This window comes from Pleurodeles waltl, chromosome 6 (assembly GCF_031143425.1).
Source record: "Pleurodeles waltl isolate 20211129_DDA chromosome 6, aPleWal1.hap1.20221129, whole genome shotgun sequence".
Lineage (NCBI taxonomy): Eukaryota > Metazoa > Chordata > Amphibia > Caudata > Salamandridae > Pleurodeles > Pleurodeles waltl.
The window spans coordinates 13,710,960-13,723,394 of record NC_090445.1 but is presented as its reverse complement, the minus strand read 5'-3'; the positions used below and the strand labels follow the sequence as shown (position 1 = coordinate 13,723,394).

The following is a 12,435-nucleotide window of genomic DNA, read 5'->3' as shown; positions in this document are numbered from 1 at the left end:
CGGACTATGCACAGCATGTGAATCTGCAGCGACTAATGCCACGAACAGATGTACACTGGGTAAGTGACATTTTCATTGTGATTGAACTGTTTATGATCTGTGATAATACTATCTATCTAAGCTCATGAACCATGTTTGTGATAACTGTCTATCTAAGTTCATGCCCAATGGCGACTTCTGTCTAAGGTTTATGAACCAGGACAGTGATGGGCACTTTGTTCTAAGGTTCACACATTAGAATCTGACAAATGCTTTGTAAGGTACATCGTTATACTTGTGATAGTGACATGTAGGGGATGACCAATGGTCTGTCCTCCTCTGGTATAAACCAATCATAAGGCTTATCCTCCTGTGACACACTGAGAAGCAATAGCAGGACCTGTCCTCCTGCCCTACACCTCAGAAGCTAGTGTATGCTTGGTACTACTCTTCTAGACCTCAGGAACAGATGTTGGATCTGTGCCACTATTTTACACTTCAGGAACTAATGTAGGGTCTGTACTCCTGTCCTAGTCCTCAGAAGTAATAGTGGGGCTGTCCTGCACCATAGTATTCTTGCTCTAGACTTTTGGAACAGGTATAGGGGTCTGCCTCCCTCTGCTCGGCCTCAGAAAAGGTGTAGGTTATTTCCTTCTGTGCTAGCTTCTGTCTGCCCTGTTCTTCTCTACTAGGCTTCAAGAGGGCATGTGGGCTCTGTCGTTGTGCACGAGGCCTCAGGTGTGGTTGTAGAGTCTCTTATCCTGTGATACGTGTCGGTGCTGGTGAATAGGTCAGTACTCCTGTTCTAGGCCTCTAGTGTAGGGTTATTACTCCTGTTCTTGGCCTTAAGTAGAGCAGTAGGGTCTGTCATCATGTGATATTTTAATTTATTTTTAATTTATAGGGCGCTCAACTACAGGTCCCATCCTGACACCGGGTGGAATCAGCCAAACAAAAGGAGGTGTGAGCTTCAGTTGAAACATCACTTTTTAAAGACTTTCCTAAAAAGCATGTGAATGTTCATTTCTCTCATGTTGAAAGGCATAGAAGTCCATCATCTGGGGGATAAGAAAAGGGAGGGTTCTGCCGCCCCTTGTAGACCGGAATATTTTTGATACCTGAAGAAGGAAGATGTTGGTTTGTGCAGAAGGGATTTCTGGCTGTCGGTGTACTTCACCAGTTGTTTTGCCATGTAATATGGTGTAGCCCGATGTAAAGCTGTGTGGGTTTTACACAGGGCTTTTAAATATTATTGTTTTACTCACTGTAAGTAACTTGAAGTCCATTTAGAATCTACTTCGGGGTGCCCAGATAAAGTGGGTTTCTGTAATCTTATTCCTAAAACTATAAGAGCCTAAACAATTGTTTTGCAGGAGGACACAGGAATAAGAGGTAGGATTTTACTCGGGGCAAAGAAAGTACCAGTACTACCATTAATTTGTTTGGTGAAGGTTAGCTAGGTATCAGCGATGACTAATTGTTTTGGTATGGGTGGTGAGGGCTGGGGTGATGGGTGGGGGGGTGTTAGGTTAGTTCCAGTTTATCCAGCCACCATTCTGGGGACCAAGATCAGGAATGAATGCTGGCGAGTAAATTCTTGGTTCACTTTGAGACAGTTCACACTCATTCATTGTGTTACTTGGTTCATATAGTGGACAGAGTTGGCTTTGGTATCGTTGTGTTTTTTTTTGGAGAATATGCAATTGCTTGTTTGTCCCCAGCACACGATGCTAGATTAAAGCCAAAAGCTTTTAGCAGAGTGGCCAGTGGTGTCATAGAGATATAGAATAATGTGGGACTCAGAAATGAGCCTTGAGGCACTCAACATTTGAAGGACAAGTTCTCTGCTCTAAATGGGGCGATGACAACAGATAGTGTTGAATACCACCCAGACGTCTGAGAGGGCAAGGACACCCGAGTTTTTCTAATCCATTTCAGCAGCTGCACCAGGATAAGGTGTAGGTTTTACCTCCAATGCAAAGTTCCGGGAGCAGTGTAGGGTTTGGTCTTCAGTACCAGTCTTCAGAGCTGGTGTAAGGTCAGTACTCCTTTTCTAGGCCTATGGTGCAGGCTTGGGAGCAGTTGTGAGGATCTGCCTCCTTGTGCTTTGTCTCGGGTATAGGGTCTGTCCTTGGTTGTTAGGGTTAAACTTCCTGGGTTCGGTCAGTACTCCTCTGCAGGGTCACAGTGGCTCTTGTGATGAGCCTCCAAACCAAGTTGTAGGTCAGTACTTCTCTGCCTACCCTTCAGGTTCTGTCTGTCTGTGGTAGACCTCCAGGGTCTTTCTTCTTGTGTTATTCTTCAGGAGCAAATGTTGTGGCAGTCCTGCTGTACCATGCCTTCGGCATCGGTCAGTATTCTTGCTGTGCATCACAGGTTGTGCTAGGCACTACGAGTTGGTGTACGTTATTGGCCATGCTAGGTTCCGTGTGTAGGTTCAGTACTCAAGACGAGGGAGAAGGTGGTTGTGTCCATCCTTCTGTGTTTGACCTCCGGTGTAGTGTAGAATAATTACTCATGCCCTAGGTCAAATTAGGAGTTATGCAGTCTTTCAGCTTGTGCTAGGCCTCATGAACTAATGTATCATTTATATTTCTCTGTTAGGTGGAGTAGGTGCAGGATCTGTCCTCCTGCTTTAGGCCTTAGGAGCTGGTGTAGGCTCTGACTTACTGCATTGGTCCTCAGGAGCTCGTGTGGGGGGTCTGTCCTCCTGCTTTAGGCCTTACGCGATGGTGTAGTTCTTTCCTACTGCATTAGTCCTCAGGAGCTAGTGTGGGGTCTGTCCTCCTGCTTTAGGTCTTAGGAGCTGGTGTAGAGTGTGTCCTACTGCATTGGTTCTCAGGAGCTCGTGTGGGGTTCTCTCCTCCTGCTTTAGGTCTTAGGAGATATGGTGTAGGGTCTGTCTTTGCTGGGTCTCAGGAAGAGGTGTAGGTCGCCTTCTTTGCTAGGCTTCAGGTGTATGATCCCCTCTTGTGCTAGACTCCGGATCATTTATAGGGTCAGTTCTACTATGATAGGCCTCAGGCACACCTGTGTCCTCCAGTGCAGTAAACGTACTGGAGCTACTGTAGGATCTGTGCTTCAGCACTACTCTACAGGAGTAGGATCAGCACGCCTGATCAGGCTCTATGGTGCAGGGACAGTATCCTTGTGACAGGCTGGTGAACCTTGCCTCCTGTAGTAGGTCACAAGCATAGGGTTTGTCCATGGGTGCTAGGCCTCAGGTGCAGGGGTAGGGTCAGTACTCCTATGGTATGTCTCAGCAGATGAAGGTTAGCCCTCTTCTGCTGAGCCACAGAACTAGGTCTTGATTTAGTATCTGTCTACTGTACCTTTAGAGAAGTTGTAGGTTCTGTTATAGGTCCCCAGATTATGCGTAGGGCCTTTCCTCTTGTTCTAAGCCTCAGGAGCAGATTTGGGTCAGTCTGCATCTGCTAGGCCCTAGCCACAGATCAGTACTCGTGCGCTAGTTTTCAGAGTGAAGCATTGGGAGGTGGAGTACAGTAGAGTAACGGTGCTAGATTCTTGTGTAGGGTCAGTACTCTGGCATGTGCTGGATCTGTCCTCCTCTGATGGACCTCATTTGTAGAGAAGGGTTAGTACTCTTATGTTTACCCTCTGAAACAGCTGAAGGGGCCCTCTTACATTCATCTGCCTCCAGCACAAGTGTAGCCCATCCTCTCTCCTGCTAGGCCTATTGTGTACGGTCACTACTCCTGTGCTGGTCTTCTAAGTTGGGTTTGAGGTCTTGCTTCTTGTTCTAGGTCTTAGAAGCTACAGCAGGATATGTCATCTTTTGCGAGGCCCCATGTGTACGGCCTGACTTCTGATCTAGGTCTCAAAAACTGGTGAAGTGTTTACCCTCTTATACCAGGTCTCCTAGGCTGAATCAGTCAGTCTTCGTGTGTTATACCTCTGGAACACCTGTAGCAGCTGCACTTCACTGCAGGGCCTGAGCAGCAGGTGCACCACTGACCATGTTGTAGTAGCCGCTGAGTATAGTGTGAGTGGTCATGTGCTAGGCCTTGGGTTTGTTCCTTTGTATCTGGCTTCAGAGCATCAAGCACAGCGTAAGATATGTATTTCATTGTTTGATTTCAGGTGTTGGTGTACCATGTGTCCTTCTGTGCCAGGATATATGTGTAAGGTCATCACTTCTGTACTAGGGCATGGGAGCAGGTGTGGGCATCAGTAGGTGCCCTGCCTCCAAATCAGGTGTTGGACGTGGTCTATTGTGCTTGGCCTCTGGAACTGGTATAGCTTAGGCACTCTTGTCTGAGTCTCAACGTGTAAGGTCAGCCCATGGGCTAGGCCTCAGGGCATAGCACACAAGATGCTCATTTGTGGTAGACACCACTTGTAGGATAGGCACTTCTGGGTTAGGAATCAGGCGCTGATGTAGGGTACAGCCATCCCTCTTAAGACTCATTTGTAGGGCCAGTGCTGTTGTGGGAGGCATCTAAATCAAGTTTGGTTTGTCCTCCTTTACTAGGCTGTGGAAGCAGGTGAAAGGCCTGTTGTGCTACACTATGGGCCTCATTATGACCCTGGCGGGCGGCGGAGGCCGCCCGCCAGGATCCCGCCCTCCAAATTACCGCGCCGCGGTCAAAAGACCGCGGCGGGTATTACGAGTTTTCCCCTGGGCTGGCGGGCGGTTCCAGTAAAACCGCCCGCCAGCCCAGGGGAAAACGACCTTCCCACGAGGATGCCGGCTCGTAATCGAGCCAGCGGAGTGGGAAGGTGCGACGGGTGCAGTGGCACCCGTCGCGTATTTCAGTGTCTGCAAGGCAGACACTGAAATACTTTGCGGGGCCCTCTTACGGGGGCCCCTGCCGTGCCCATGCCATTGGCATGGGCACGGCAGGGGCCCCCAGGGGCCCCGCGACCCCCCCTACCGCCATCCTGTTCATGGCGGCTTTCCCGCCATGAACTGGATGGTGGTAGGGGGGGTCAGAATCCTCATGGCTGCGGAGCGCGCTCCGCAGCCATGGAGGATTCACACAAGCAGCGGAAAGTCGGCGGGAGGCCGCTGACTTTCCGCTTCTGACCGCGGCTGAACCGCCGCGGTCAGAATGCTCATTGGAGCACCACCAGCCTGTTGGCGGTGCTCCCGTGGTCGGTGGCCCTGGCGGCCACCGGCCGCCAGGGTCAGAATGACCCTCTTTGTCTCAGTTGGTGTAGGACTTTCCTCTCTCTCTTTATATCTCTCTCTTCCTGTGAGGCCACGTGTAGAGCCTCCAGTGCTGTGCAAAGCCTTAAAAGCAAGTGTTGGGTCAGTACTCTTGACTGCTTGAGCTGGCTGGTTTAGGGTGAGTACCTACTGGGCTAGACTTTAAAAGCTGCTGCATTGAGTGCTCCTGTGCTAGGCCTTAGGAGCCGGTGTAGTGCTTGTACACCGCTGCCAAGCCTTAGATGCAGGTTTTGAGTGATAAGGCCTGCGCAATACCGAAGTAGCTGGTGTAGGCTGAGCACTCCTATGCTAGTCCTCAGGACCTGCTTTGGGTATGTCCTCTGATAGGCCACATGTGTAGTGTCACCACTCTTCTGCTGAGTCTTGGAAGTATTTTAGTGCTAGACTTAATGAGTCATCGTAGTGTAAGTATTCCTCTTCTGGGCCTTGGAAGCACTGGTAGGGTGCGTATGCCTGTGCTAAAACTGAGAAGCTAGGGTAGAGTCTGTTCTCCAATGAACAACCTCATGATCTGGGGTAGGGTAAGTATTTCTGGGCTAAGCTTTAGGAGTAGAGCCTGTCACCCACTGCTAGGTCTTAAAAGGAGGTGTAGGTTGAGTACTGCTGTTACAGACCCCCCAAGAACTGCACCGGGTCTGTTGTCCTTTTCTGGACATCAGAAGTAGGTGTAGGGCCTGAACTCTGGTAAGTATGCCAGTGGTAGGCCTCAGCAGCAGGTTTGAGGGTGATGGGTATGCCTATCCTAAACCTTAGAGGGTGGTGTATAATCTGCCCTCCTGTGCTAGAGCCCAGGAGCAGGTGGAATGCCAGTTGCCTGCTGCTAGGTCTCTGGAACAGATGTACAGTGTGTTATTCTGTGTTTGTCATTTGATTGCTATGCTCTGTGTTTTGTTCATTTCTACAGCTTAGGCTGCCTTAGGGCCCTTTCTTACTGGGGCTTTCAGCTAAATTGTATTTCTGCATGACATGTGACCTCTGTTCCCCCCCACAGGCTTTGCCTGATTTTCAGGAGACAAGGCCACGCAATTATGTACTGTCAGCCAGCGCATCAGCGGTAAGACCCTCCCCCCCCCACCCCCCCCCCCCCACAACTGTTTAGCTCTCACACTATGTCCTGCACCTATTAGCCTTCATGTCTTGGCATTTTCAACATTTTAATCTGCATTGGGCGCCAGTTTGACAAGTAGCGTTGTTTTGGCCTCACATGCATCTCAGCCAGTGGCGGTGGGTGTCAACACTGTAACATGGGGTTTCTCCTCTCAAGTCTACCTCAACCAGGTGTGGTGGTGATTCTTCTCCACATGTACACCTCAACAAGTGGGTGGTGGTGATTCTTTTCTACGTGTACACCTCAACCAGTGGGTGGTGGTGATTCTTCTACACATGTACACCTCAACCAGTAGTGGTGGTGATTCTTCTCCATGTGTACACTTCAACCAGTGGGTGGTGGTGGTGATTCTTCCACACGTGTACACCTCAACCAGTGGTGGTGCTGTTTCTTCTCCACGTGTACACCTCAACCAGTGGTGGTGCTGTTTCTTCTCCACGTGTACACCTCAACCAGTGGGTGGTGGTGATTCTTCTCCACATGTACACCTCAACCAGTAGTCGTGGTGATTCTTCTCCATGTGTGCACCGCAACCAGTGGTGGTGGCGATTCTGCTCCATGTGTACACCTCAACCAGTGGGTGGTGGTGATTCTTCTCCACGTGCACACTTCAACCAGTGGGTGGTGGTGATTCTTCTCCACGTATGCACCTTAACCAGTGGTGGTGGTAGTGATGATTCTTTTCCACATATACACCTCAACCAGTGGTTGGTGGTGATTCTTCTCCACGTCTGCACCTCAACCAGTGGGAGGTGGGTGACATCCCCCTCTCATTTACTTGTAACTTTGTTTTCTCATATTTCTTCTTAATATCCGTGCTGTTGTTTGGGGTTTGAGAGGAGGTAGGAGAATGGCACAAAGATGCGTGACAGTTGCCTGTTTTTTAATTCCCGAAACCCTGTCCCTATCCCAACTCCACGACGGCCGGCGTCCTATAACTATTCACACACAGTATATTATGTGTGAGATCATACACAACCACAATAAGGTGCAGTGACGAAAAATAGTTAAGGTCTTATTTAGACATCATACTCAATCAATCAATCAATCACTAAATTTGTTGAGTGCGCTACTCACCCGGTAGGGTCTCAATGCGCTGGGGTGGGGAGTGCTACTGCTTGAAGAGCATGGTCTTGAGGCGCTTCCTGAAGGTCAGGAGGTCCTGGGTCTTGCGTAGGTTGGTGGGGAGGGAGTTCCAGGTTTTGGCGGCGAGGTGGGAGAAGGACCTGCTGCTGGATATGGTGCGGTGAATGCGAGGGACTGTTGTGAGGGCGGCCGAGCGGAGCTGGCGTGTCGGGATGTGGAAGTTAAGTCGATCTTTGAGGTAGGCCGGTCCGGTGTCGTGGAGGGCTTTGTGAGCTTGGATTAGGATTTTGAAGACGATCCTTTTGTTGAGGGTCAAATCATTAAAAAGATGTATCTCTATTCCTCACAATATATTGGATGAGGGGCTTAGGAATCCGCTGGGAAAGAAATCCCTCCTAGACATGTCACGAGTGTTCCCTCCTGATGGGCTCATGCATGTCCTCCATCTACCCATGTCCATTCTTTGCACCTCTTGGTTTGGCCTGGCATTAGTTTAACTAGTATTTCTTGAGCAGTACGGATGCTTGTGAGGTGACAGATGAGGGCAGTGCTATACACCTCAGATAGGGAGTACTTCCCCTCTCTTCTTCATTTGTAATATTCTTGCCTTTGACCCAGTTTCACCTCCTGTCATCCAGGTCTGGGTGTTTAGGACTTGGGCAAAGTTTAAAAAATTTCAAATAATTTTCTTGGAAAATTGGTGGTTCTCTGGACATGTGCTGGGGCTCCTCTGCCTGTCAGATAATGCTTCCCTTTTAATGCTTAAAACCTGATCGCACTGGAAGACTTAGCAAGTGAAAGAAGACTGCTAAACAAAAATTAGTACCAACAGGTCCAGGTATCCCTTGACATAGATCATTTTCCGAGTATCCGTCCACATATGTTGTCCTGAGCCTAACTAAGGGTTTCTGATCATGTGAAAGCTTTTGGATTCTCTTCCGAATGACCTAAGTGAGGAATATTTGTAAGTTCCCCTGCATGTCAGATGTTGGCAGAATGATGTTTGGAGCATGTCTGCGGATACTTCACCTTCATGGTAACGGTCAATCAGGTTGGTCGTGGAATGTTGGGACAGGCCTTCATGAATGGAATCATTGAAGTTGTAGTCTTTGGCAGAATATTTGTCCCGTCACAAACATTTGTCAAGTTCCTAGGCCACTTTTCTTTTAGCTGAGCTTCCCACAATTACACGGATGCTTGTGCACCAATCGACCAAACCTGTTGGTGGCCCATTTGCTACCTCAAACCATTGACTCCTATGCTACCCTACGCATCGGTGGAAAAACTCGCCCACTCAAAACGTGGTTCTGCTCTAGCCGCTACAGAGGTGTGGCATGTACTTTCCCATTGTTATCTCCATTAACATATATATGCCTGATAAGACATATGTGGTGCACAGACGGGTTCCAGTGGTAGCAGTCTGCAAAACTCAGCTTGCAGCTAGCTGACAGGCTCTAAGCAGTGTCCAGCATGTTTGAACCTCCTCTTGCAGGAACCGATAAACTTTTATTTGTGCCACACTCTTCACCAGACCACACAGTGCTGACGCTTCCTGACCCAGAAGGCACTCTTCCTTTGAGTCATTTGTTCAGGTATTGCCACACTGAGCATCTTTGCACACATCCTTGTCTGTTGGATGAGTTTCGATAGTGGGTGGCGTTACCTCCGAGCAGTAATGTACTGCTTAGAAACTTTAGGTATGGTCGCCTTTATGCTCTGAGCACAAGTACTTGATGAATCTTGACACAGGTTCTTGCTCAAAGAGAGACAGTGGAGTGGGATTTACATATGCGCTGATGTCTGTATGGACCCCATTACAGATGATGACTTCTTCCCATACTTCAGAGAGTGAGTGGGATTGAGGGGAGTTCACAGTAAGAGCAACACTTTTCACACCCTTCCCTCTTCAGTTGATTTAGGTGTTTCTGACCTTGAAAGTAGAACTGAAATGAAGGGCCTCATTCAGAGCAGTCGCTTCTACCCTCATTTTGTCCAGGGCTGTACTTTTTGAAGGGTCTCTCCGCCATACCCAAGAGGTCTCCTTTGCTCATTGCCCCCCTTGTCCAGTTCTTGGCTTGATGTCTCATGGTGCGCCATCCATCTTTTGTTAAAATGTTGAAAATACAGGCTTGCTTTCGCTTCCAGTACCGTTGGTGGAATGAACACAGTGGCATGGCTTTGGAACAGCACACATAGAAAAGGGTCCTAGCTGTGCCTCACATTTGAGGAACATGGATGGAGGAGTTAGAACACTGAGTTTCTGGGCTTTATACTGTAAAACTGACTAAATTTAACACAAATGGTGTAATTTTTGGAGGCTCTTGATAATGTTAGAAGATGTTCAGTGAGGCCCATCTAGGGCTGGGTGCCCACTGAGGTATATAATGTATTGGGAGCCTCAGCCTCTCCACTCTACATCCATGGAGATGATGGCACGGTTCTGGCTCAGGAGTGACTCAAAGAAGAAAAGGTGTGCGTACGTTCACAGAAAAGCTCACCAGTTCTGCTTGTACCTCAGCATGGAGCTTTTTGTTTTCCATTTTGTTACTTTGTCGCATTTAAAAGTGAGGTTTGGTGTGCGCACCCATCCTAACCATGAGCCTCTTCTGTGATCCTCACCCTAAAGTCACTGCTATGCCATGTTGGCTTGCTGTAAATGTAATATCACAGTTAATGTTTGTAAGATTCAACAGAGACTGAGAAGGCTTCTTGCTGAGGTAGAGGATTGAGACCAGGTCACGCCTTGAGGTTTTGAAGCTGTTGCCATCTGTGTTCAGTCCCTGGTGTGGCTCTCACCTCTTGCTCTTTATGTTGTGTGGGTGTGCCGTTTTTGTGCAGCTCTGCAGTGTTCTCTACGTAATCACCAGGTTACTGATTATACACATGACTCAATGTTTTTACATAGACAAATTCAGCAACTGGATCCTTTTCATTTCTTAATATATATATTTTTTTAATGAAGAGAGGGTTCAAGCCAGGAGTTTGAGTTTGAGGGGCAGCAAGCAGTCATTGGTGAGGGGCGCCTGAAGAAAGGCTGGGCAGGAGGAGGCCTGGGCAACGGGCAAAAGGGGGGCTGGGCAGTGGCATGTGAGAGAGACTTTGCGAGGGGCTGGATGGAAGTCTGGGTAAGAAGGTAGTGAGGGAATCAGGTATGTAACGAGCAAGGAGCCTGTGTATGTGGCGGGAAGGGGACCCTGGGTGCGCGGCGGGGAAGGGGACCCTGGGTGCGCGGCGGGGAAGGGGACCCTGGGTGCGCGCCGGGAAAGGGGACCCTGGGTGCGCGCCGGGAAAGGGGACCCTGGGTGCGCGGAGAGCGCGGCGGGGGCAGGGGAGCCCGGGTGCGCGGCGGGAAAGGGGACCCTGGGTGCGTGGGGAGCCCGGGTGCGCGGCGGGGGACGGGGAGCAGGGGTGCGCGGCGGGGGCAGGGGAGCCCGGGTGCGCGGCGGGGAAGGGGACCCTGAGTGCGCAGACCTTGGGTGCGCGGCGGGAAAGGGGACCCTGGGTGCGTGGGGAGCCCGGGTGCGCGGCGGGGGACGGGGAGCACGGGTGCGCGGCGGGGAAGGGGACCCTGAGTGCGCAGACCTTGGGTGCGCGGCGGGAAAGGGGACCCGGGGTGCGTGGGGAGCCCGGGTGCGCGGCGGGGGCAGGGGAGCCCGGGTGCGCGGCGGGGAAGGGGACCCTGAGTGCGCAGACCTTGGGTGCGCGGCGGGAAAGGGGACCCTGGGTGCGCGGCGGGGGCAGGGGAGCCCGGGTGCGCGGCGGGAAAGGGGACCCTGGGTGCGTGGGGAGCCCGGGTGCGCGGCGGGGGACGGGGAGCACGGGTGCGCGGCGGGGAAGGGGACCCTGAGTGCGCAGACCTTGGGTGCGCGGCGGGAAAGGGGACCATGGGTGCGTGGGGAGCCCGGGTGCGCGGCGGGGGACGGGGAGCACGGGTGCGCGGCGGGGGCAGGGGAGCCCGGGTGCGCGGCGGGGAAGGGGACCCTGAGTGCGCAGACCTTGGGTGCGCGGCGGGAAAGGGGACCCTGGGTGCGCGGCGGGAAAGGGGACCGTGGGTGCGCGGGGAGCGCGGCGGGGGCAGGGGAGCCCGGGTGCGCGGCGGGGAAGGGGACCCTGAGTGCGCAGACCTTGGGTGCGCGGCGGGAAAGGGGACCCTGGGTGCGCGGGGAGCGCGGCGGGGGCAGGGGAGCCCGGGTGCGCGGCGGGAAAGGGGACCCTGGGTGCGTGGGGAGCCCGGGTGCGCGGCGGGGGACGGGGAGCACGGGTGCGCGGCGGGGGACGGGGAGCACGGGTGCGCGGCGGGGGCAGGGGAGCCCGGGTGCGCGGCGGGGAAGGGGACCCTGAGTGCGCAGACCTTGGGTGCGCGGCGGGAAAGGGGACCCTGGGTGCGCGGGGAGCGCGGCGGGGGCAGGGGAGCCCGGGTGCGCGGCGGGAAAGGGGACCCTGGGTGCGTGGGGAGCCCGGGTGCGCGGCGGGGGACGGGGAGCACGGGTGCGCGGCGGGGGCAGGGGAGCCTGGGTGCGCGGCGGGGAAGGGGACCCTGAGTGCGCAGACCTTGGGTGCGCGGCGGGAAAGGGGACCCTGGGTGCGCGGGGAGCGCAGCGGGGGCAGGGGAGCCCGGGTGCGCGGCGGGGAAGGGGACCCTGAGTGCGCAGACCTTGGGTGCGCGGCGGGAAAGGGGACCCTGGGTGCGCGGGGAGCGCGGCGGGGGCAGGGGAGCCCGGGTACGCGGCGGGAAAGGGGACCCTGGGTGCGTGGGGAGCCCGGGTGCGCGGCGGGGGACGGGGAGCACGGGTGCGCGGCGGGGAAGGGGACCCTGAGTGCGCAGACCTTGGGTGCGCGGCGGGAAAGGGGACCCTGGGTGCGTGGGGAGCCCGGGTGCGCGGCGGGGGACGGGGAGCACGGGTGCGCGGCGGGGGCAGGGGAGCCCGGGTGCGCGGCGGGGAAGGGGACCCTGAGTGCGCAGACCTTGGGTGCGCGGCGGGAAAGGGGACCCTGGGTGCGCGGCGGGAAAGGGGACCGTGGGTGCGCGGGGAGCGCGGCGGGGGCAGGGGAGCCCGGGTGCGCGGCGGGG

At 53.5% G+C, this 12,435-nt stretch overlaps 1 protein-coding gene across 6 annotated transcripts in view; it reads left to right on the top strand.

Moving 5' to 3' along the window:
* SH3GLB2 (SH3 domain containing GRB2 like, endophilin B2) overlaps nt 1–12,435 on the top strand; it is a 169,356-nt gene that overhangs the window by 100,626 nt on the left and 56,295 nt on the right. For 3 of the 6 annotated variants that reach the window (XM_069237038.1, XM_069237035.1, XM_069237036.1), the window contains one exon: nt 6,162–6,224. The exons of the other annotated variants lie outside the window; for them this stretch is intronic. In XM_069237038.1, coding sequence (XP_069093139.1) covers nt 6,162–6,224 — 63 coding nt within the window. The remainder of the gene's footprint in view (nt 1–6,161; nt 6,225–12,435) is intronic. 6 annotated transcript variants of the gene reach the window in all.